Below are 21712 nucleotides of genomic sequence, written 5' to 3' on the forward strand. Positions count from 1 at the left end.
CCAGAAACAAGCATGCAGCCAATCTTGCCAGATCTGACAATGTCAGACACCTAACCTGCTGCATGCTTGATCAGGGTCTAGGGCTAAAAGTATTAGAGGCAGGACAGCCAGGCAACTGATATTGCTTAAAATGAAATAACTATGGTAGCCTCCACAGCCCTCTCACTTCAGTTATCCTTTAAAGAGGAACTATTAGCAAAAATATGCCCCCCCCCCCCCCCACACACACACACACAAACACCCCACATATGTAAGTAGATAAATACTTGCTCTACTTACATAACAGATGTATTGTAGTGTTCACGTTTTGGTTTCAGTACAGTAACAATGGTGTGTTCTGTTGATGGCATGAGCCGTCTTGTGTCTCTGGCTAGATTCAGAGAGAATAGAAGGGAACTGCAGCGCCTGGAGCCATTTTTAGGTGAGTCTGTGTGCGATGCCTTTATCCTTCCCCAATGTGCAGCGGGGAAGAGGGGGAATACGGCGGCAGATAAAAAGAGACAGTGTAACATGAAGCTGGAGGGGGGGACCAAGGCCAGTAACAGGAGAAAGCCTCTGGGCCCCCCTCCCTGAGCCCTAGCTGCCGCTGCGACCACACAGTAAAGGGGAGACCAGGCGGCCGATAAGAGGTGAGTGACAGAATTCAGCCAGTCAGGCTGATCCAGCATGCACTTCTCTTTTGCGTCTGCGTACGCTGTTAGAGCCTGGGGGCATGGGGAGAGAAAAGCCCCTTTTGAAAAAGGAAGATTGGTTTCAAACCTGTTAATCAATTTAATAGCCTGCAGTAGAGAATTAATTTAGTATTTTATGCCTAACAGTTACTCTTTAAGGGGCCAGAGCCTATTGGTCCTAAAGAGGTTAAGACACACCCCTGCCACACCCATAATCATGGCCCCGCCACACCCCTAGTCACCGATACCAGAAAGAATTCAGAAGCAAAAGAAGCATTTTCATAATGCAGATCGCACTGGTCCTTTCTGTCATCATTAGTTCTGCATTTTAACATTTGAAAATAAGAAATATAAAATTAGGATGATAGAAGCAACATTTAGAGTCTATTAAACACAATTTTCAGTAGAAAAATACATATGTTTACATAGAGATCAGTAGCCCATTATAATTGATCAATAGTAATACATTAACAAGAAGATAAACCTTTTTTTCGGTGGTAAAGTGGTTGTCAGTTGTCAACTGAGTATACTAAAAGCATAGGACAGATACTTACTTTGCTCCCAAGTTGCCCTTGATGATTGGTGCTGCTACAACGCTCTTACCCTTTACAGGCTGGCTGAGGACTGACAGTGGCACCGTTATTCGAGCAGGAACCTTACCCTGAAAATATGATTCACAGTTGTTAAACACACACATCAGACGATACATTAAAACTATCTGCCTAGTATAGTGTTGTGCTGCAAAACTGGATAGAACCCATCAAGCAATAGACTTCAGAAAGCATCCTGTAGCATATGGCACCAAAACATTAGCAGCAGGTTACAAGTTACAAGCAAAGGTCTCCCAGTTTCTTGATTGGATTGACATCTGATGAATTTTAAGCCAGAGCAAAGGTGATTCTTTAGACAAGGCCACATTCTCCCATTGCTCTTTCATACAGTTCTGACTCTCTAGCCCACTGCAGCCACTTTCAGCAGTGGACAAGAGTCAGCATGGGCACTGTGTTCACTCAGCAACTGTGATGAATTGTGTGTTCTGACATCTCTATGTGTGTGTGTGTTTGTTTTTTTGCCATTTGTGCTACAGTAGCTCTTGGGCACCTATGACCACTTGTCCAGTTCATCAATTGTCTAGTATTAACCACTGCATACTGAGAACACTCCGCATGACCTGCCGATGGACTGACTCAGTTGTCAAGACTTCACAATTTGTCATAAGTTAAAATGAACACTCTTAAAGAGAACCCGAAGTGGGGTTCTGACAATGCTATCTGCACACAGAGGCTGGGACTGCCTATACAGCCCAGCCTCTGTTGCTATCCAGATCCCCCCTAAGTTCCCCCTGCGCTCTGCTGTCCCCCATAAATCACAGCCGCGCTGTGCGGGCGGTGTTTACCTATGTACTTTCAGTCTCGCCGCTTCCCCCGCCTCCTGCATAGCTTCGGTCCCCGCCCGCATCCCTTCCCTCCAATCAGTGGGGAGGGAAGGGACGCGGGCGGGGACCAGAGCTATGCAGGAGGCAGGGGGAGCGCTGAGACTGACAGTCCATAGGTAAACACAGCCTGCTGCGACACGCTGCGTGTCGACAGCGCGGCTGTGATTTATGGGGGATAGCAGAGCGCAGGGGCAGCTTAGGGGGATCTGGATAGCAACAGAGGATGGGCAGTATAGGCAGACCCAGCCTCTGTATGCGGATAGCATTGTCAGAACCCCACCTCGGGTCCTCTTTAAGGATCTAAATGACTTAACTGCTTCCTACACAACATTATTCAGAACTGACTGTTCAGTTCAGGCCCAATATATGCCATCCCTTGACAAATGCCATTGTAGCAAGGTGACCTTGCCAGTGGTTTAAAAGCTTGTGGCCAAATACTGTAGAGAATGAACGTGAACACATACATGCACGCTAAAGCTCTCACCTGCTGAGGTGTGGTGACTGGAATCTGCCGCACAGTGGCTGTGGCAGCACCAACTGTGACACCTCCTGCTGGTTTTGCTCCACTGTTGGTGATGGGTGAAATGCTGACTGTTGTGGCTGCCTGAACAGAGCTGACCACAGCTGGCGAAGCCACTGCTATGGGTTTGGCTGTTACAGTAATACTCTGTGTATTTGCCACTTTAGAAGGCACAACACCAAGTCCTTGGACAATCCGTATTGTTGTGGCCGGCTTTGTTTCCGCCGTTGTTGTCGTTTTTATCTTTTGGTCAGTTACAGACATTCCCAGTGCAGGCATCAGCCTAAATCCAGAACTTCCAGGTTCCGACACCTTAACCTCTGGTGTAACCTTGATGGTTGTGGGTGCTGGGGGGGAAGGGGATGAAGGGCTGGATGACATATGTAACAATCCCTTGGTGGAGCTGCTTGGTGCAACAGTTGTAAAAAGTTCTTGTGATAGCTTAACAGCAGTGACTTGGGATTTGGCCAGCGTTGCCATCATGTCAGGTGTGATGCGCAATATAGTTTGTCCTTTGGCATCCGTGGTGATTGAAGAATGGGGAAGACGCAGAACATCTTTGCCTTGTATTCGCAGATTAGTGGTTGAAAGTGGAAGACTTGAGGCAGGTTGGGTCTTTACACCCAGCTGTCCAGACAGGGCCACCTGGTGGTAAGAAATAATAGATAAACTGTGTCTTAGATCCTTGGGGGGGGGGGGGGGGGGGGGAGGGGATAGAGTTTGCAGCAAGGTATCTACCTAGTAAGAAAGACAGCAAACGGAATAAGGAAAAGTAAAGAGGTGGAAGTGCAGGTAAAGGAGATACAACAATAACTGAGATCAAAACAGCTTGCAGTTTCTTATGCGCAAAAGGTTACACCAGTGCTGACTCCCATTCTGACAGGTTCAGGGTCACCTGTGGGGAAAGGATTAGCATACTTCTCAGTCTCCATGATTACCTGTTTGATGATGCTCTGCCCAGTGATGCTTTGCAATATGGCAGGGGTTGGACTTGCAGGGGTGCTCATCACAGATTTTGAAGAGGCTACAGTAGACGTTTGCAATGTAGTGACAGTGATAGTCCCAGGAGCAGCTACTGTGGTTGAAGGGCGTGGGGCACTGGCAGTCAGCTGTGCCTTCACAGGCATTGTCATCACCTGAGGACAGACAAAATTTTATGTACCGACAAATAACAGCTGTGTGCTCACACTATGGCTTAAAATCGAATTCCAGAAAACGCTGATCAGATCAAGAAGACTTCCTGGTGGAACAGGCGAGAATCTGAAGTATAACAAATTTAACTGATGGGATCTTGAAGTGCCTGCAATTGAGCAGCAGTGCTCTCATTACTACTTATGAAATGGTTTCTTACCTGGGTTAATCCTTTTGTCGTGGGCGCTGTTATAGGCATTCTAATATGTGATATGACTGGAGACAGAGGTTGGGTGACAACAGCAGGAGGTGGAGTGGCGGCCATGGCAGCAGAAGCTGTCACTATCCGTACTTGGGGAATTGGAGCAGCAGAAGGGAGTGTGGTACTCCTCACAGGGGTAGGGGCTACAGTGGTCATCTGACTGGTCACAGATGGAGTCAACAGGGTACTTAGCTGAGGCATGGTGGGAGGAGACACCAGGAGAACACTGCGAACAAGACAAACATATGATTAATCACAAAGCCACAACAAGTAAAATGGGAGGAACACTATTTACAGCTCTCTTACCTTGGACTTGATTTTGGAGACTCAGGAATATTGGGAGGAAGAATCTTACTGACAGCAGCAGCTGTTGTCGGAGACATTGGGGTTGTTGGCAACGCTGGCGTTGTTGGGGTGCTTGGCGTTCCAGGTGTAGGTGGCATACTGCATTCACTGAAGTTCAACTGACTTAATTCTGGGGTAGTGCTGCCTTTTCCAGAGAACTCCTTGCTGCCAGTTTTCTGCAGGTAAAAAGAAAAAAGTTCTACATTATTCAACAATGCAAAAAGCAGTGACCCACGGCAACTAACATAAATAGCTAAATGGTCTCCAGTAAGCCAAGGAGGACACTCCACTTATTACCTTAAAGTCTACCTGCAGGGAAAATAGTGCCCCAAGAGGAGTACTCACCACAAAAGTGGGAACCCTCTGTATCCTTCTGAGGCATCCCCCATCCCTATTGCAAAACCAGCAACAATGGTTTGGCAAAGGATTGGGTATGTGCAGTAGCATGGACATGATCGGGCTTTGGCAGAAAAAGCCAAGCTAATCAGGTCCATGCTACTTCGCACGCATAAGCCATGTGCGCCTGTACAGTAGCTTTTTGCACCAAGCACTTTGGGGGTCTCAGCACTAGAATGGCCTGGTGGCAGAGGACAGGGAAAGCATTACCTCAGTATGCGATTTTTTAATGTTTAATTCTCACAGGTTTACTTTCACCCTTTTCATACCAGCAGTCTCCAGCCCCTTAAGGACCAGACACTGCTGGTACCAAAAATCGTGGCTTTACAACTAATCGCCGCACGGACCCGCCCCTCGCCGCATGCCCCTTGCTATGACGGCAGAGCTCTGTGCGCCGGTCAGCACCTGACCTTGCCAATCAAAGTAAGCCACTGGGATTGCCTCACAGTGATCACGGGGTCAGGAGCCAATGAAATCGGCTCCTGATCAGCTCACAGAGCTCTGCCGTCATATTCCACAGCAGACCACAGGGCTTGCGGTGAGAGAGAGAGAGAAAGACAGATCGCCAGGAGTGGCGAGTGTGTCGGGTCTTCGCAACGCGGTAATTGAAATCTACACCTTGGCAGGAATAAACAGCCACAAACAGTGTGTAGATTTCAATTACTGCAGTCCGGAAGCAGTTAAAGAGCAACATTACCAAAATACCACAGAAGGGGGAAAAAACATTACATAGCAAAGGGTGAAGTAAAAAAATATAGGATAGATCAAGAAATGATTGATACTCTTTATTACTGGCAAAAACAACCACCACAAAATGCCCTTTTCTATAAACATGCCCACTTACAATATGATAGGCTAAAAGTTTTTTTTTTTTTTCTAGAATGCACAGAGGGACTTACTACTTGCTTGGCAACAGCACATTATCTCAGTCGTTTTCACTTTATGCATCCGAGCAATATTCACCTCCCATTCATTAGCCTATAACTTTATCACTACTTATCACAATGAACTGATCTATATCTTGTTTTTTCCACCACCAATTAGGCTTTCTTTGGGTGTACATTTTGCTAACAGCTAACTTACTGTAAATGCATTTTAACAGTAAGAATAAGAAAAAAAAGAAAAAATTCATTTCTCAGTTTTCGGCCATTATACTTTTAAAATAATACATGCCTCCATAATTAAAACCCACGTATTGTATTTGCCCATTTGTCCCGGTTATTACACCGTTTAAATTATGTCCCTATCACAATGTATGGCGACAATATTTTATTTGGAAATAAAAGTGCATTTTTTACATTTTGCATCCATCACTATTTACAAGCTTATAGTAAAAAAAAAAAAAATAGAAATATTTCATCTTTATCATCTTTACATAGATATTTAAAAAGTTTAGACCCTTTTTTTTTATTTTAAACATTTTATTTGGGTATTTTTGGGAGGGTGTGATGTAAATAGTAATTTTTGAAATGTAAATATATGTTTTGTTTTTTTGTATTTTTAGTGTAGATGTAGTTTTACTTTTTGGCCACAAGATGGCAACCTTAGGTTTGTTTACATGACGTCACTCTAAGCCAGTGGTTCCCAACCTTTTTGGAGTCGTGACACATCAAACCAAACGTTCAGATCTCAGTGACACGTAGACTAAATGCATGTAATGAGAGACAGGGTTTCCCCACTAAATGCACATAAGAGACAGCGTTTCACCAGTAAATGCAGGTAATGACAGACAGCCTTTCACCAGTAAATGCACGTAATGAGAGACAGCGTTTCCCCAGTAAATGCACATAAGAGACAGCTTTTCACCAGTAAATGCACATAAGAGACAGCTTTTCACCAGTAAATGTACATAATAAGAGACTCCTTTTCACCAGTAAATGCACATAATAAGAGACCTCATTTCACCAGTAAATGCACATAATAAGATACCGCTTTTCACCAGTAAATGCACATAATAAGAGACAGCTTATCACCAGTAAATGTACATAAGAGACAGCTTTTCACCAGTAAATGCACATAAGAGACAGCTTTTCACCAGTAAATGCACATAATGACAAACAGCCAGTTGTCCCCAGTATATGTAGCCAGGGATATATGTGCCCAGTATATGTAGCCAGAGGTATATGTCCCCAGTATATGTAGCCATGGGCATATGTGCCCAGTATATGTAGCCAGGGGTATATGTGCCCAGTATATGTAGTCAGGGGTATATGTACCCAGTATATGTAGTCAGGGGTATATGTGCCCAGTATATGTAGCCAGAGGTATATGTGCCCAGTATATGTAGCCAGAGGTATATGTGCCCAGTATATGTAGCCAGGGGCATATGTGCCCAGTATATGTAGCCAGGGGCATATGTGCCCAGTATATGTAGCCAGGGGTATATGTGCCCAGTATATGTAGCCAGGGGTATATGTGCCCAGTATATGTAGCCAGGGGTATATGTGCCCAGTATATGTAGCCACGGGTATATGTGCCCAGTATATGTAGCCAGAGGTATATGTGCCCAGTATATGTAGCCAGGGGTATATGTGCCCAGTATATGTAGCCAGGGGTATATGTGCCCAGTATATGTAGCCAGGGGTATATGTGCCCAGTATATGTAGCCAGGGGTATATGTGCCCAGTATATGTAGTCAGGTGTATATGTGCCCAGTATATGTAGTCAGGGGGTATATGTCCCAGTATATGTAGCCAGGTGTATATGTGCCCAGTATATGTAGCCAGGTGTATATGTGCCCAGTATATGTAGCCAGGGGTATATGTGCCCAGTATTTGTAGTCAGGTGCATATGTGCCCAGTATATGTAGTCAGGGGTATATGTGCCCAGTATATGTAGCCAGGGGTAATTGTGCCCAGTATATGTAGTCAGGTGTATATGTGGCCAGTATATGTGGGCAGTATATGTAGCCAGGTGCTCCCCCCCCCCCCCCAGGAGGCGAGAGCGAGGGAAGGAGAGCGGCACCTCAGGGTGCTCTCCCTCCCTCGCTCTTTCCTCCGGAACGACGTGCGGTGGCTGGCAGAGGGGTGGAACTTACCTTCCGTGTCTCCGTCTGGTCTCGTCGCAGGCGCGGGATGATTTGCCATTACTCTGGTCTGATCCAGACCAGAGCAGTGGAACTTCCGGCGCTTGGAGCGACACGGAAGGTAAGTCCCGCCCGCTGCAAACGCCTGACCGCAGCTAGTTCTGGAGGAGAGAGCGAGGGAGGAAGAGCACTCTAAGGTGAGGGAAGGGGGGGAGATGGCCCCCTTCTCCGCCGCTGCCCACAGCTCTCCCTCCACTGCGCTGCTTTCCTCCGAGAGCTGACACTGCGACACATACCCGAAGCTGCCGCGACACATGTATGTGTCGCGGCACATGGGTTGGGAACCACTGCTCTAAGCGTAAGGTAAGCTTAGAGGGACGTAGGGGGGGGGGGGGGGGATGTAGGAGGCAGAAAAAGCTAGGCTTCCGAGAGAAGCTGTCGCTTTTTCCTGCGGGGGAGAGGAATCAGTGATCGGGCACCATGGCCCGATTCACTGATTCCCTGGCTTACGAACCGCGGGCCGAGGGATCGCACATGGCCTCCTGGACGTAGCTTCTACGTCCAGGAAAGTAGTTAAAGTGAAACTGAAGCGAAAAAAACCTTGATATAATGAATTGTATGTGTAGTACATATAAGGAAATGAACCATTAGTAGCAAATAAATGAGTCTCGTATTATTATTTTCAGTTATGTAGTGTTTTTGCAGCATTGCATCATACTGTCATATTTGCAGTTTGCTCTGTTTTATAGTTTAAAATACAAAAGTGTAGTTTGCAGAGCTAATGATTCTTTGAACTTCTCTGAAGTAAAAAAATTATCTGAAGCTATCTGTCACTGTTTCTTTGATGTATAGTACTCCAGAAATCAGCCACCAATTTGGGCCTTGGAGCACAGAGAAGCTATTTTGCATAGATAACTGAAGTTTCTTAACTCTTCCTTTACTGGAAACAATATATGGCTTGTTTATTAGCTATTAATGTTTTATTTCTTAAGGTGGCCATACACTTAAAGATTTGCAGCAGATTCGACCATCAGATAGATTTCTGTCAGATGCCTATCAGGTCGAATCTGACAGGAATGTATCTGATGTGTGCCACACAGTAGGAATTTAATTTCTGAAATTCTATCGATATGCAGTGTTGCACCATTCGATCCAATGCAACCCTATGGGCCATCGATCGGCTGCTGACCCAGATTTTCCACCCGGACCGATCGAGCAAATCGATCGAAATCGGCTGGAAATCGATCAATCTGCCGATCGATCCAATGCAACCCTATGGGCCATCGATCGGCTGCTGACCCAGATTTTCCACCCGGACCGATCGAGCAAATCGATCGAAATCGGCTGGAAATCGATCAATCTGCCGATCGATCATGCTTTTGCTGCATCGATTTCTAGCCGATTCAATCAAAACGGTCGAATCGGCTGTCGATAGATGGCTAAAATCGCCCAGTGTATGGGCCCCTTTAGCTGTACTACCCATACAAATCATTATTTCATAAGTTTATTTTCACTTCAGATTCCCTTTAACAGCCATGAAGCTTTCAACCCCATGGCTAAAACATGTGGGAAACTGTGGGAGGGGTTTCCACCTCAATATCAGCCACACAGATGTCCCTGGTGAGTTATTACACAAAAGGTAAAGATTTCTTGTGGGAAAAGGGGTATTGGCGATTGGGATGAAGTTCAATCCTGGATTTAAGTTGCTCTTTAACGCAGGCCTGTTTCACTGACAACATTTTAGAACAGAAAACAAAGGTTATTATGTCAAGTCTCATTTTACTTTTAAAACGTTTTAATGCAAAAAAAAAAAAAAAAAAAAAAAAAGTTTTAATGCATGGCTATGTGCTGCATTGATTCCGTAGATGTACCATACCCAAATAGAATTTCATGGCTGCTGCAGTGTGAGTTGTATGTGTTTGCCCATTTTGTTAATAGAGGAAAGCGCCCTTCCTTAGGAGACAGATTTTTCTTAAATCTGTTTTTAATTCAATTCTGTAGCAGATTTTCTATAAGCAGCCCTTACTATATGTACAAAGTCATGGTTTACGTTATCACAATTTCTAGCGTCTAATGTAACATTGATTTCATGAAAGACATTTTCTTATTATTGTTAAAAATATTTCCAATTCAGCTTTCTGCAACCTGTGCTTTTCAAATGTCGGTAAGTTAGAGCTTCACTGCTTTGCCAACATAGCAACAGTACAGCATTTGGTATATAGAAGTCATTTTCGGTGGACCTTTTGATGCCAAATTCCAATCTCTGTGCATAAATAATTGGTGGCATACAGCTTGAAACAAAAACATTACTTTTCCTCAGAATACAACAGAATTCGGCTCACATTGTAAATTGCTGTCATTTCACTAAGCAGTGTCTGTCCATTTCAGACACACAACTGTAGAAGAGTGTAGGATCAACATTAAAAGCTTTCAGAAAAACGATAGGAAGAAGATATGCAAGTTTAAGGAAATTATTTAAAATTACAAGAGCTACAGGAGGCATATTGGTAAATGTTAGAAATAATTTACTATTATGAAGTGCAAACTACAATAGTAAAATATCATTAAATTATACCAATATTTTACTACAGCTAAACCTAACCCTATTCTCACACAGAACCCTCCCTCTTACTGCGCCTAACCCTAACTATCGCCACCCCCTCCGCAACCTTAAAGTACAGTTTGAAATAAAGCCCATGGTGGGCTAGATTACCCTATACTGAATGTCCTGGCATTGCTCATTGTCGTAAGGGTCCCTCCCATTCCCGCTCCTCTGAAGTTCCGAGCGATGCAGAGCAATGAATTAACTGCACTGGCCTGAATTCGGGACTGTGCACGCGCAGTGAAAGAAAGCGTTTGTAAATGAGCGCTTTGGTTTCACTGTGCCATAGCGATTCAGAACTGTGCAGTTCTAAATCGCACGAGGTAATGGGAAGCAGTTTCTCCAACAGGATCTTCAGTCCGGGGACGGGGGAACCCTACAATGCCAGAACTTTCAGTGTAAGGTAATCTAGCCCACCTTGGGCTTTATTTCACACTTTTAAAATGGATCTGAACCCAGAGCTTCCTCTCTGCTCTATAAGATTCGCAACAGCATAATAACCTTTAAACAAAAAACATTTATTTGTTACAGCTGATACAAATCCTGCAATAAATCTGCATTGTTTCTACTTCCTGCTTTCATGGAAGCAGACATATTGTTAACATCCTGTGTTTACAAATGAGCTCTCTGCTGTGACAGTCAGCTAACACAGCTAAGGGATCAAATTACAACTTGTGCCTAGTCACAAATAAGGGGGAATTAGGCTAAACTCTCTAAATACATACAGGGTGCATCCCCCCCCCCCCCTCCCAAGCAAAACCAACCAACAAAAAAAATGACAAACGGAAAGCCACATACAATCTTGGATGGTGTCTTTGGCTTTTGTTGCAATGCTTTCTTGGCTTTGGCTGCTGCTGCCTGTGCCTGGTGGATCCTCTCTGAAGAAAAAGATTGTTAGTTAGTATCTATACGTTTATATCCTTATATGTATATAAACCTTATCAACACAAAATCTACAAAAGTCTCACCAAACTCTTCCTCGCTGCGGTCTCGATGGAGGTATATCCACAATTTCCGTCCAATGTCATATTTCACACAAGGATCTTTCTCATAATGCAGCCGGTCTAACGCTCCACTCACTACTGTGTTAACCTGTTGGCCACACAACCATACCAAATTTAAGATCAATTAATGCACTGTGGAATTACAGATAACCAAATCAACCACTCTGAATTCTGAACAACTGACCTGTGCACTGGTAACATCAGGTGCCAAGAACTGGGAATCCTTCAATAGCTCACAGATCTCAGCACGAGTTCCTTCACCATTGGGAAGACGAGCAGCTGCATCACGAACTGGTAACAGAAATAGGATACAAAATGCATTTAAATATAGTTTATAAGGAACCTGTAAGGATACTGCTACAGAAGCTGCCATTGTAAAATTTGTTACTAGCTGAACTCAATGGACGTATGTCTTTTTTCAACCCAAATAACTATGTAACTATGCTGTCATTCTGACTATAATTTAACTACTCTTCAGTAAGCTTGCAGGATGCAACATCAGACTTTCCTAGCGATAGGTTTGTTCCCAGTCAGGTACTATCCCCAGTTGTGAAAGAGCAGCACAATGATTCCAGGAGGTTACAAATGTCTTGCCTATATGGCTATTATGGAAATCCCATTTATGCAGGGACTTCTTTGCCATTTGGCACATCATGTCTATAAAGTCTTCAGAGAACACAGCTAGCAACTGGTGCAGTAAGTCTGAGCGTGCTGAAAAGACCCTAAAATCCGGAAATAATCATACCTCCAGGGAGGTTAACAATACCAGTTGCCTGGCTATCCTGATGCAGCTAATCCAGTCAGAGCACCTGATCTACAAGCATGTTCAGGGTCTCATGCTAAAAGTATTAGGAGGAGGAGCCAGGCAATTTGCATTGTTAAACCTTCTTGGTGGTAACCCCGGGTCAAGCTCGGCATGGATAAAAGCCAGGAGGGGTAAACCCGAGCCTGACTGGTAGCAGCGGGGAGGTATGGAGACACAGCACAGTGCGGTGGCATTTCTAACTCACCACCTCCAGGATCCAAACACTGGCAGCCATTCTTTTTTCGATTCTCAGCGGCTCTTGAACACCTCAAGTGAGATCCCAGTTTGTCACAGGATAACAGACGGCGTTCTTACTACAGGGTTAGAGCACAACCCAGAGGACAGAGGGAGAATTGCAGTGCTGTGTAGGGCTGCTGCAGATCTATCTAGCAGTATGATTGTTTTCCTGCTTTAAGTGTACCAGAGATCAAGCTTTAGTCAGAATCGATACTTTCCCAGGGCTTCCGCCTGCCCCATAAACACATGCGAGTCCCATGCTGTCCTCCCACGGTGTGGCGTTCAGCCCCGGTAACTTGCTCAGTGTCGTCAGTTCGGGTCTACTGTGCATGCGCCAAAGACCCAGACTAGACGCGACTGAGCTAGTTACCGGGGCTAGATAGAAAATGCCTGAAAGGTAGACCGAGGGAGGACAGCATGGGGCTCACACGTGTTTGTGGGGCGGGAGAAAGCTCTGGGTAACTATCGATTCTGACTAAAGCTTGATCTCTGGTTTCCTTTAAGGTCTACAAGCTCATGAAAAATTGCACTGCTTTTACACTCTAAGGCCGGATCCACACTATGGCTCTATTCACACCTGCGTTTTTGCAGGAGTGATTTTTCCGCGATTTCACGCGGAAAAATCACTGAACACTGCGGCAATTTTTGCACTTCTTTAGCACTGAAACGCGATCGCCTGGAAATCGCTTGAAAATGGTGCAGGCTACGCGTTTTGCGTTTTTGGCCGATTTGCAGTGATTAGTGCAAATCGCCCAAGTAAGAACGGGCCCATAGAGTTTCATGATGCTAGCGCTTTTAAAAAACGCTAGCTTTTGAGCGTTTTACCCAAATTGCGGCAAAACGCGCTAGTGTGAATGGGGTCTATAAGCGCTTTTCTGAGCGCTTTGTGATTGATTAGCGCTTTTTAAAAATGTCTCCCATCCACTGTCATTAAAATCGTGGTAAAAATCATGTAAAAAACACAATTTTTACCGTACGCGATTGTGGCGATTTTTACAGCTATTTTAATGAAAGTGAATGGGAGAAATTTTTAAAAAGCGCTCAGAAAGCGCAAATCAATCACAAAGTGCTCAGAAAAGAGCTTATATAGTGTGGATCTGGCCTAAAACCCGGAAATAATCATACTGCCAGGGAGGTTAAAAGGAAATAAATACGGAAGCCTCCATATCCTTTTCACCTCAGGTGTCCTTTAAGAAGATTAACACGATTGCTGTATTACAAATTCAAGACTAATGCTCAAAAGCAGGACACCCAGAGAAGAAACACTGCAAAATTTACAAAGGAAAGCTTGTTACCAAGAGACAGAATGGTGACATAAGCTGGCCTATCAGATCGAAGCAGAGAGTGCTCGCGAGCCTTGTTCAGTGAAGTCTCCTTGTCAAACACACCCTTAACTGGACCAACTACAGAATCAAATCCGTGCATGCGGAAAGTGAAGGCCTTGTAAGGCTGGAGGTAGCGGTGCCTCTCCTGAATGGAGCAGAGAGAGGAAAGTCATTTAAAAAATTTTAAAGAAACCACATACCGTAATGTCTGGGTAAAAAAAAAATGCATATTATCTATATCACATTTTGAAGAGGGATTCTCACCTGCTCCTGGAATATCCGCTTCTCATCTCCAGAGCTTGGTCGCACTATGTAATCCGTCCTCCTAAAACATTGCAAGTAAAAATTAACATTTCAGAAATTGAATGGATGGCTTATGAGAAAAATGTGGCATAAACATACCGGTAATTAGATGAAGTAGTGTGCAGTGAAGTAAAAGGAAGAATTACCATAATAATGAGGGACCTACTTTGCACATAAATGGATGTTTAAAGTGAAGACAGCTACATATAGTTAGGTCCATAAGGGATTTTAATAACCAAAAGCGTACAGAGGATAAGGGTCAACCACAACCACACACAATGCACAGCAAATTCACATCAAGCAAATAAAGGAACTGACTAGGCCTGAAAGATAAATCGAATTTAAATCGAAATCGCGATCACCAAGATCACAATTTCAGAATCGTCAAATCGGCGAATATCGCGATCACGTCATTTCCACATGGGGAAGTTTGAAGAAGCGCCTTCAAACTTTCCCAAAGTCCCAATGCGTGCGGCCCACAGCGTTGGACATACTTTCCGTCCTCTATCGCCCTCTGCCGGCTCTTGTGCTTGGCAAAACTCCGGGTTCCTGTATGTCACATGACATGGCATGAATGACAGGAAATATGCCATGCATTAGAGCCTGCAGGAGGCGAAGTGGATAGACTGGCATCACTGGACTCGTGCCTGAAGCTATGTCCAGAACTAATGCAGCTTGGGGGACAGAGGAGGCACAGAGAGAGACAATGTGGGCACAGAGAGAAACATAGGAGACACAGAGGAGGCACAAAGAGACAGAGGGGGCACAGGGAGAAACCGAGTGGGCACAGAGACACAAAGGGGGCAAGAGAGAGAGACCAATAGGAGGCATGAAGAGGCAAAGGGGGCACAAGGAGAGACAGGGGGGACAGAGGTGGAACTAACAGGCACAAAGGGGGGAACAAAGCTTGATTTGAAGGAAATCGTGAATAGAATCGAAATCGTAATTTCGGACAGAAATCGCTCAATTCAATTTTTTCCTAAAATCGTTCAGGCCTAGAACTGACCATACGTTATGTCTCAAATGCAATTTCAAAAGAACACCCTGTGGGTGCTTTATGAGTACAGGGATGAGGAGTGAGCTAGCCATTTTTCACGCCCCTCATGGATCGCCAATGTATATCTTTCCATCTCTTGGATAAAGTCTCTGAATAGAGCCCTGCAATTCTTGGGGCCTATTATTTTTTTGCATTTTTGGATTATTACACTTTTAGCTGCATTGAGGATATGCCTCAACCTATCCATAGGTTTTTGCATTTTTTTTGTTTACTATTTAAAAGGATCTGTACAATAAAAAAACATAGCAATTGAGTCACTGTGATCTCCTAGGGCCCTCTTTGCCGTTTCTGCTGCGATCCTGGCTTTTAATTGCCAGTTTTAGGCAGTGTTTACAAACAAAAAAGCATGGCCGCTAACCAGGAAGTGATGTATATGTAAATACAGTCTGGGATAAGTCACAGTTTCTCAGCATGTGACAGGCAGCTCCCTCCCCCCTCAGCCTCACAAACTGCATCACAGACAAGCTGAAACTGAGAGCAGAGAAGGTGTCTGTGAGAAATAAACAAAGCACACAGAGCCTGGAGGGGGCGTGCATAACTTTTTACTTTTACCGATTACAACAGAGGCAGCCCATTCCTCCCTGGGTCGACAAAGCTTGACAAAAAAAGATTAGATACACTACATAGACAGTGCAACTAGAAAAGGCTGCAGTAATCCAGACTACATTAGAACAGGTATAGGAACTTATGGGATAGAAGAAATAAGGCTGAAAATATTGTTGCAGAGTCTCTTTGAATCACCGATAGTTATGATGCAAGTGGCAGAAAAATGGGTCACGTGGGGTTTGCCCGAGTCCAGAAGGGGGTTATGATGACAGCCTCAAAGAATATGCATTAGGGAACTGATGGCTCCAGAGCACCTCCAGCAGTGCGGGAATGTCCTGAGAATAAATCTGTTCAGCCTCCCAGGTGTATTAATACTAACAAAAGAGGACTTTGTAGTTGGTCTCTTGTATGCAATGATTCTCTATCAAGTTTTTATTGTAGTGATCCTATTATTAAAGTGCAGATGCCCTAATTCATGAACACCTTTGGCTTGTCTACTTTCATTACCAAACTGACTAAATGGATACTGGCATTCTTTAAACAACTGTTTATCCTTTTACAAAACTATAACTTCCATGACCTTATTTTGAAAGGCTCTAAATTGTGCTTCTAGACAGCACAAAAAAGTACCTCCTGAACTAGAAACACCCCTGGATTTACATTCCACTGGTTAAGAAACTGCATACGGTACATAATATATGGTGGAAGGAATATGAGACTGCGCCATACTTACACTCTAGCAATGGGTGTTGTAGGATCTGGACACTCTTCAATATCCTAAGCAAAAAGGAAGGCTTATTAGAAGGTACACAATGAGACTGTCAAAGATACAAAAATTGACATTGAAATCTGAATTAAGAGGAACATAGAAGATGTGACTGCTTTCCAACATTAACCCCCTAGGTGGAATGATTTCTTTCCAGATTTTAGGGTCTAAAAGCGGTGCGATTTTTTTGCATGCTTTTAGACCCTAAAACCTAAAAAAATAAATACATTTTAAAAAAAATTCATGCTGCTAGAAAAATCTGCAGCAGCCCTGCACTTACTCACCTCCCTGGGATACAGCGCTGCATTTTTCCCTCCGTCCTCCGGGTGGTGCTGTAACCCTGTAGTGAGATTGCAGTCTGTCGTCATGATGGCCATCTTACCATGGGGGTGCAGACCCTCCGTTGAGAGGGAGAAGAATGGCGCCTGACATTGGGATCCCCGGGAGGTGAGTGAAAACGCCCGCAGTGCGCTTTGCTCTGCATATACCTCCGGCGGCTAACACGAGTCAAGCTCAGGGTTACCGCTCCTGGCTTCATTTTTCCACCCCGCGCTAGACTCGTGATTACCGCCAAGGAGGTAAAAAATGTCCTAGTTGCCCATTTCTTTGAGGGATAGCCCTTTAATCCTCCCAAGTAACAAATGCCAAACAATAATTAATATACCAAAGGTTGTTCCAAAACCACCAAGATTCGTCTGGCTGCCCATTTGTTACAGTTTCCACATATCTCTTACTTCATGTATCCCTTAAAAGGTACCCATTGTGAAAGACATATGGAGGCTGCCATTATTATTTCTATTTTACACAATACCAGGTGCTGCTGATCTTTCTGATTAGTAGTGTCTGAATCACACTCCTGAAACAAGCTTGCAGCTAATCCAGTCAGACTTCAGTTGGAAAAACCTGATCTACATTCTTGTTCAGGGTCCAAGGCTAAATGTATTAGAGGCAGAGGATCAGCAGGACAGGCAGGCAATGTACATTGGTAAAAAGAAAAACATATGTCAATCTCCATATGCCTCTTGACTAGGATTTCCTTTAAGGGACCTATTACTCTATGCGAAGCACAGGGTACACAGCACAAAAATACCCCCCAAAACATGAACTTTATACAGAGCTAGAGAGTCCTAAATAGATATTCAAAGATGTCCTAACCTTGATGAATATATTATCCTTCATCTCCAACCAGAGGTGAAACAAGGTAACAAGCTCCTTCTCAAGATCAGCTGGAGGCCCTGCAGCAAAGACATCTGTGTTAACAATGAATGGCAAGTGGGTCGGTAGGCAGAGAATCAGCTGAATGGCAAGGGGATGGGGAGGCAGAGAATCAGCTGAATGGCAAGGGGATGGGTAGGCAGAGAACCAGTAGTGAATGGCAAGGAGATGGGTAGGAAGAGAATCAGCAGTGAATGGCAAGGGGATGGGTAGGCAGAGAATCAACAGTGAATGGCAGGGGGGTAGGTAAGCAGAGAATCAGAAGGCATCTGGGGACTCACCGAGACATATCCACTGCTGAGTTTTCTCCTTGAACTCCACATATGGAGTAAATCCAGACAAAGTGCCTGCAAATCAAAATTCCAGATTGAAGAACAAAAGCAACATGTCACTATAGTAAATCTGCATGTTAAACTTACTGCAGTCACCAATACGGTTGCCCAGTCAGTGTGGTTCATCAGCAAACAAAAGATGTTGCCCCTTTCACCAAACTATTACAGGCAAATCTCACCAATGTGGGAGATGCAGCCTAATCTTCATGATAAAATCTAGCAGTTACTACACAAACACTATAAACCAAGTTAAAATATATAAATGCCACTGCTGCGCCTTTGCTGAATGCAGAGCCACTTTCAATACATTGACCTTCCTTCTGCTTAAAAGTTATCTTTTATCTGCAGGTTTATAAAAAGTTAAATTATGCAAAATAGTGTCACCTTTATTATCGCCACTAAGATACAGAAGTGCGCAGTGTACCAGGTCACACCAGTTGGGGGCGGCAGAGAACCAACTATTCAGGGTGCTGGCAGGTGAGGACTGCCACTGTGACACCTTCTCCTCCAGCTACAAACACAAAGAACAAGGTTTATCAATAATTTACAGCGTCAACAGAAATATTAAAAGCAAGTCATAAGAGTCAAACCATATTATGTCCAGGTGCTAGCTGCAATATGAAGAGAAAATGATGGGAAACTGCCTAATCTGGACATGAGCAACAATAAAACCCTGACAAATAACCCAGCCAAAACGTTGCCTTTATTTCCTCTTCAAAAATATGTACGGTTGTTAAGATGCAGAGACATTGCAAGCTAATTCAGACACTGCTACTCCCTGATCAACCCAGACTACAAATACAAGATGCAGCTCACTGGAAACATGTTAAAAGAAAAGCTACATTTTTTAATAATAAAAAAAGGTAGGAACGCATCTGTTCCTGTAGGAAGGCAGAATGATTTATAGCGGATCACACATCTATTCCAATCTCTCACCAAAATGAGACTGGAGGGCCCCTCTGCCATCAGGATATCTAGCAGCAGATTGAAGAAACTGTCCGATATCTCATTGAACGGTAATGGTGGCTTCACATCTTCCATCGGTCTGTAGGAGACAAGACGAAGGTCTTACATAGTTATCCAAGTTGAATAAAAAAACAAAACAAAAAAAAAAACATGTTCATCACGTACAAAATCTCAAACCTTCCTGAGCAATTAAACCCAGGGAAAGGAAAAGCTACAAGAGTTAACTGTCCTCCATCTCAAAACAAAACCAAGCCACAAAATGTATCACAATAGCGAAAAAGCGTTTACTCCACAAGTTTCAAACTCAAGTCCTGAGGGCCAAATACGGCCCTCTTCACCATTTTATGTGGCTCTTCAAGAGCTTCAAATGTGCATCACTGTAAGCATTAAAAGAACAGCACACTGCATTCCCATCTAAAAAAGCACAGCAGAGACAGGGTTCCTGATTGAAACATTGTCAGCTTGAGACCTGGGGCAACGCAGGAACCCACGGGACAGCCCAGCAAAATTAACGTAGGACACCCTCCTTGGATCTAAGCCTCTCCCTTCATGTGGCTGGTCACACACACACACACACACACACACACACACACACACACACACACACACACACACACACACACACACACTTTACCCCCAGCACCCTATTCCCAGATTGCAGAGTAGCACAGCAGAGAAGTGTAACATTTACCAGCACTAGCTCTGTGTCTGACCGCTTCTGTTCTACCTAGCAGCTGCACGCTCTATGCTTACAAACCTCCAGCTCCTGATCATGTGACATGCATTTAGAGTCAGAAGTAGGCAGCATAGAGCGTGCGTCTGCCAGGAAGAACAGAGGAGACCCCAAAACAGCACTGAAGGAGGTAAATATTAAAAACTCAGAGAAAAGTACATAGGCGCCCCAAGGATAAAAACACTCTGAATAAAATATATATAAGATGGGGGGTTCTGGATGAACCACCTCCCCAAAAATGACAAAATCGCACTGATTAAAAAAAAAAGGAAACAGCTTTATTCTCACTCCACAATATAACTAGCAGGTGTAGCGCCTCACCTGAGACTGAAGGCCTACACCTCCTATTGACGAAATTCTGGAACCATGTTCAGCTAGCACAGACTTTTGTTTACATCACGGCTGGACCATTTTAAAGAGACTGCATTGGATTTTAAAGTCTATGACCCCCAGCTATTCTACATTGTCAGATAATCCCTTACATGTGGTTAAAGAACAGAAAGAAAATTTACATCTAAGATCATCTGTAAAACCACAGCATATAAGACTAACTACAATCTACAGAAAGCAAACAGAAGACAAAGAGAGAAGGTAAATGTGAAAGAAACTTGCCCTCAGCCTCTGAAAACTATTGAAAGAGAAAGCCATAAACTAAAGGTGGAACCTGAAGCATTCCCACCTGTTGTGCCAGAGACACGAGAAAAGAAGGCAACTGAAGAAGTTGCTCCAGTTTTTATGTTGCCTGAGGAAGCGGGCGTCAGACCCGTGAAACGCGTTGCAAGTTATATTGTGTAAACTCCCCGTCTGCGAGAATAGTGGTTGCCTGAGCCGGCAACCTACACTTGTGAGTAACATCCTTTTTACTTTAACCAACAAAATAATAACAATATCACACTATTGGGGCTCTCGTTTTTCCTTTTTTGTCTTTAAACGTAAATATTAAACTGCTCCACTGTGCTACTCTGCAGAAGGGGAAGGAGCAGGTCTCCCATAGCCCTCAAACCCACTCCCCCAACAATTTGATCCGAGAGACTATCATTTAGATTTTGGCCTTTTACATGATTGAGTTTGACACACCTGTTTTAAACATAAATCATATTGTTAGGTGTATATAAATAAAGAAAACTAGAAAACAAAGCAAGAAAATACAATAAACACATTTATGAAATATGAATTCAACATCACAGCTAAACTCACTCTTCCTTCACAGAGGTTAGCGTGAGGGAGTCAGATGGAAGAAGTGCTGGCATCATCTCAGTCTCTTCTGGGGCATCAGGGAAGTCCTCTGGCTCAGTCTTTATCGGCTTTATCTTCCTCCTCTTTCGCTCGTCCCGATCTTTTACCCGCTTTTTTATTGTAGCCAGATCATAAAGTGCTGCCAGATATAAAAACAGCTCAGAACATGAACCATAATATAAATATGCATCACCCAAAATGGTAGTTCCCTACATATTGGCCTCAAATGGCTCTTGCATAAGAAGAACTACACATGGCTGAATGACTTCACATGGATCACTCACACTGCACTGTGTGCCTGCCTCACAAGGATTGTTCACAACATGAAATGAGATATGTACTGGCTAATTAAAGAATTGTAGATTTTGCTGATTTAGTACAGATTTTGTTGCAATTTGTATGCATTTAATTTCCCTCAATAGCAATACAATAATTGAAATTGTGGCCCATCCAGACATCAACATGATCCCATCATGTAAAAATATGTACCAGACAATTACCAAAAATAAGTTTAAAAATTATAGGCTTTGAAATATGTGAATAATATACTAGCTTTATTTAATAAAAGATGTTCCCCATCTGTAGATACAAAAGCCCAAAATAAGAACATTTAATATATCACATAGGAGTGCTCCAGTCTAGCACCACAGATGGAAGCATCTCCGCATTGGTCTACTGAATAACCCACAAAGATAGGTCAGACCTTAAAGCTATAGCATTTCCAACCTCATACTGCTTTGTAGGCCAGACAGTTGCTTCTGGAAATATCCGCTTTGGAGTCAGAAGAAATCAATTTTGCG

General features: G+C 43.7%; 1 protein-coding gene across 1 annotated transcript in view; it reads right to left on the reverse strand.

Moving 5' to 3' along the window:
• Window positions 1–21712, reverse strand: part of NFRKB (nuclear factor related to kappaB binding protein) — a 57512-nt gene that overhangs the window by 8829 nt on the left and 26971 nt on the right. Inside the window, exons 9-24 of the mRNA XM_068240375.1 lie at window positions 20874–21051; window positions 18914–19022; window positions 18362–18488; window positions 17927–17992; window positions 17586–17665; window positions 16398–16441; window positions 14023–14083; window positions 13729–13903; window positions 11576–11682; window positions 11356–11479; window positions 11186–11265; window positions 4326–4540; window positions 3978–4245; window positions 3565–3762; window positions 2591–3271; window positions 1226–1332 (exon numbers count right to left, since the gene is read on the reverse strand). Of these exons, the coding sequence (XP_068096476.1) occupies window positions 1226–1332; window positions 2591–3271; window positions 3565–3762; window positions 3978–4245; window positions 4326–4540; window positions 11186–11265; window positions 11356–11479; window positions 11576–11682; window positions 13729–13903; window positions 14023–14083; window positions 16398–16441; window positions 17586–17665; window positions 17927–17992; window positions 18362–18488; window positions 18914–19022; window positions 20874–21051 (2620 nt within the window). The remainder of the gene's footprint in view (window positions 1–1225; window positions 1333–2590; window positions 3272–3564; window positions 3763–3977; window positions 4246–4325; window positions 4541–11185; window positions 11266–11355; window positions 11480–11575; window positions 11683–13728; window positions 13904–14022; window positions 14084–16397; window positions 16442–17585; window positions 17666–17926; window positions 17993–18361; window positions 18489–18913; window positions 19023–20873; window positions 21052–21712) is intronic.

Source organism: Hyperolius riggenbachi, chromosome 6 (genome assembly GCF_040937935.1).
Source record: "Hyperolius riggenbachi isolate aHypRig1 chromosome 6, aHypRig1.pri, whole genome shotgun sequence".
Lineage (NCBI taxonomy): Eukaryota > Metazoa > Chordata > Amphibia > Anura > Hyperoliidae > Hyperolius > Hyperolius riggenbachi.